This window comes from Emiliania huxleyi (assembly GCF_000372725.1).
Source record: "Emiliania huxleyi CCMP1516 unplaced genomic scaffold EMIHUscaffold_9800, whole genome shotgun sequence".
Classification (NCBI taxonomy): Eukaryota; Haptophyta; order Isochrysidales; family Noelaerhabdaceae; genus Emiliania; species Emiliania huxleyi.
The window spans coordinates 1-1,151 of record NW_005194752.1 but is presented as its reverse complement, the minus strand read 5'-3'; the positions used below and the strand labels follow the sequence as shown (position 1 = coordinate 1,151).

The window sequence follows — 1,151 nt, the reverse complement described above, 5'->3', positions numbered from 1 at the left end:
GAGAAGAATGTGTAGATGAGAGCCGAGGGCTGCCTGACGCTCAGACGGCTGTAGTTCTAGAACCAATCCCGAGGCTGCGCCCACAAGTGGGAGGGCGACGGGAGACGGTCGATCGGTATCATCTCACGATGCATCCAGCGCTTTTCACTCGCCCCCGCCGCCTTGCCCGCTGCTGCCGCCACTGCGCCCGCCGCGGCGCCGCCCGCCCCTGCCGCCGACCCTGCCGCGTTCGCTGCCGCGTCTGCCGCGCCCGTCGCCGCATTCGCCGCCGCCGATGCACCTGCGTAGCGTGGACATGCACACGACATGCACATGCAGGGCAGGAGAGGAGAGGAGGCCGACTCTCGCACACCGTCGTCCAACTTGGCCGCGGCGGACCACGGGAAAGGCCCCGCGCCCCACACCTCCGAGTATTCTGGGAGCCAGAACTTGGGATCCAGCCAGTACTTTGGGTTGTCGTTGAGCGGGTGCGACCAAGACTCGCTGCTCTGTGGCTCGGCTCTGGCGACGAGTGTGCCGGAGCGGAGAGGGATTATGAGGCACAGAAAGGCGGCTACCGCGACGAGCAGGAGTATGGTAGCCGAGCGCCCAGTTGTCAACGCGGTGGTCTGCATGATGTGTTTTATAGACCATGCAAGAGCAAAAGCGCCCCCTTTGGATGGTTGCGTGATCAAAAAGAATTTTAGAGGGCTCCCGCGCACGACACACATGACGGCTAGCGCACCACACACCTCTCCTTAAAATCCCTGTGTGGTGGCGGCGTGCCGTCCTCCCATCCCTCCCTTGGGGTGTCTGTTTTCTCCTTTCTTTCTTTCTTTACACATGTGTGTCCTCCCATCCCTCCCTTGGCTTGTCTGTTTTCTTTCTTTCTTTTACATGTGTGTGTGTGTGTGTGTGTGCGAGAATAGCTCCGCCGTTCATGGAGGCAACCGATGCGAGTCGACTGGTCACTGGTGAGAGAGAGATTTTTAGCAATACCAAACAACTCTAACACTCACACGTCATTTGGGGCCTGGTGTGTGTCGTCGTGGTTTCGTATCAAGAATACTCACTCACGCGCACGACACTGGGCACGGGACTGGCGCGCACTGGCACTAACACAGGTACACCACGGGAGCCGCCTAAGCGAAAGAGAGAGATTGTTGTTGGTA

General features: G+C 59.6%; 1 protein-coding gene across 1 annotated transcript; it reads right to left on the bottom strand.

Moving 5' to 3' along the window:
* On the bottom strand, positions 1-646 carry EMIHUDRAFT_471811 (hypothetical protein). Its single transcript, XM_005756212.1, has 2 exons — positions 353-646; positions 1-280 (listed from the first exon to the last, which is right to left on the bottom strand). Exons 1-2 carry the CDS (start codon positions 612-614, stop codon positions 57-59), a joined length of 486 nt encoding a protein of 161 aa, XP_005756269.1. The 5' UTR covers positions 615-646; the 3' UTR covers positions 1-56.
* Positions 647-1,151: the final 505 nt, after the last annotated feature.

Coding starts and splice junctions, on each gene's coding strand:
- EMIHUDRAFT_471811 (XM_005756212.1), bottom strand. CDS start 614: ATGCAGACCACCGCGTTGACAACTGGGCGCTCGGCTACCATACTCCTG. Junction 281..352: donor CGCGGCCAAGTTGGACGACG/GTGTGCGAGAGT, acceptor CACGCTACGCAG/GTGCATCGGCGGCGGCGAAT.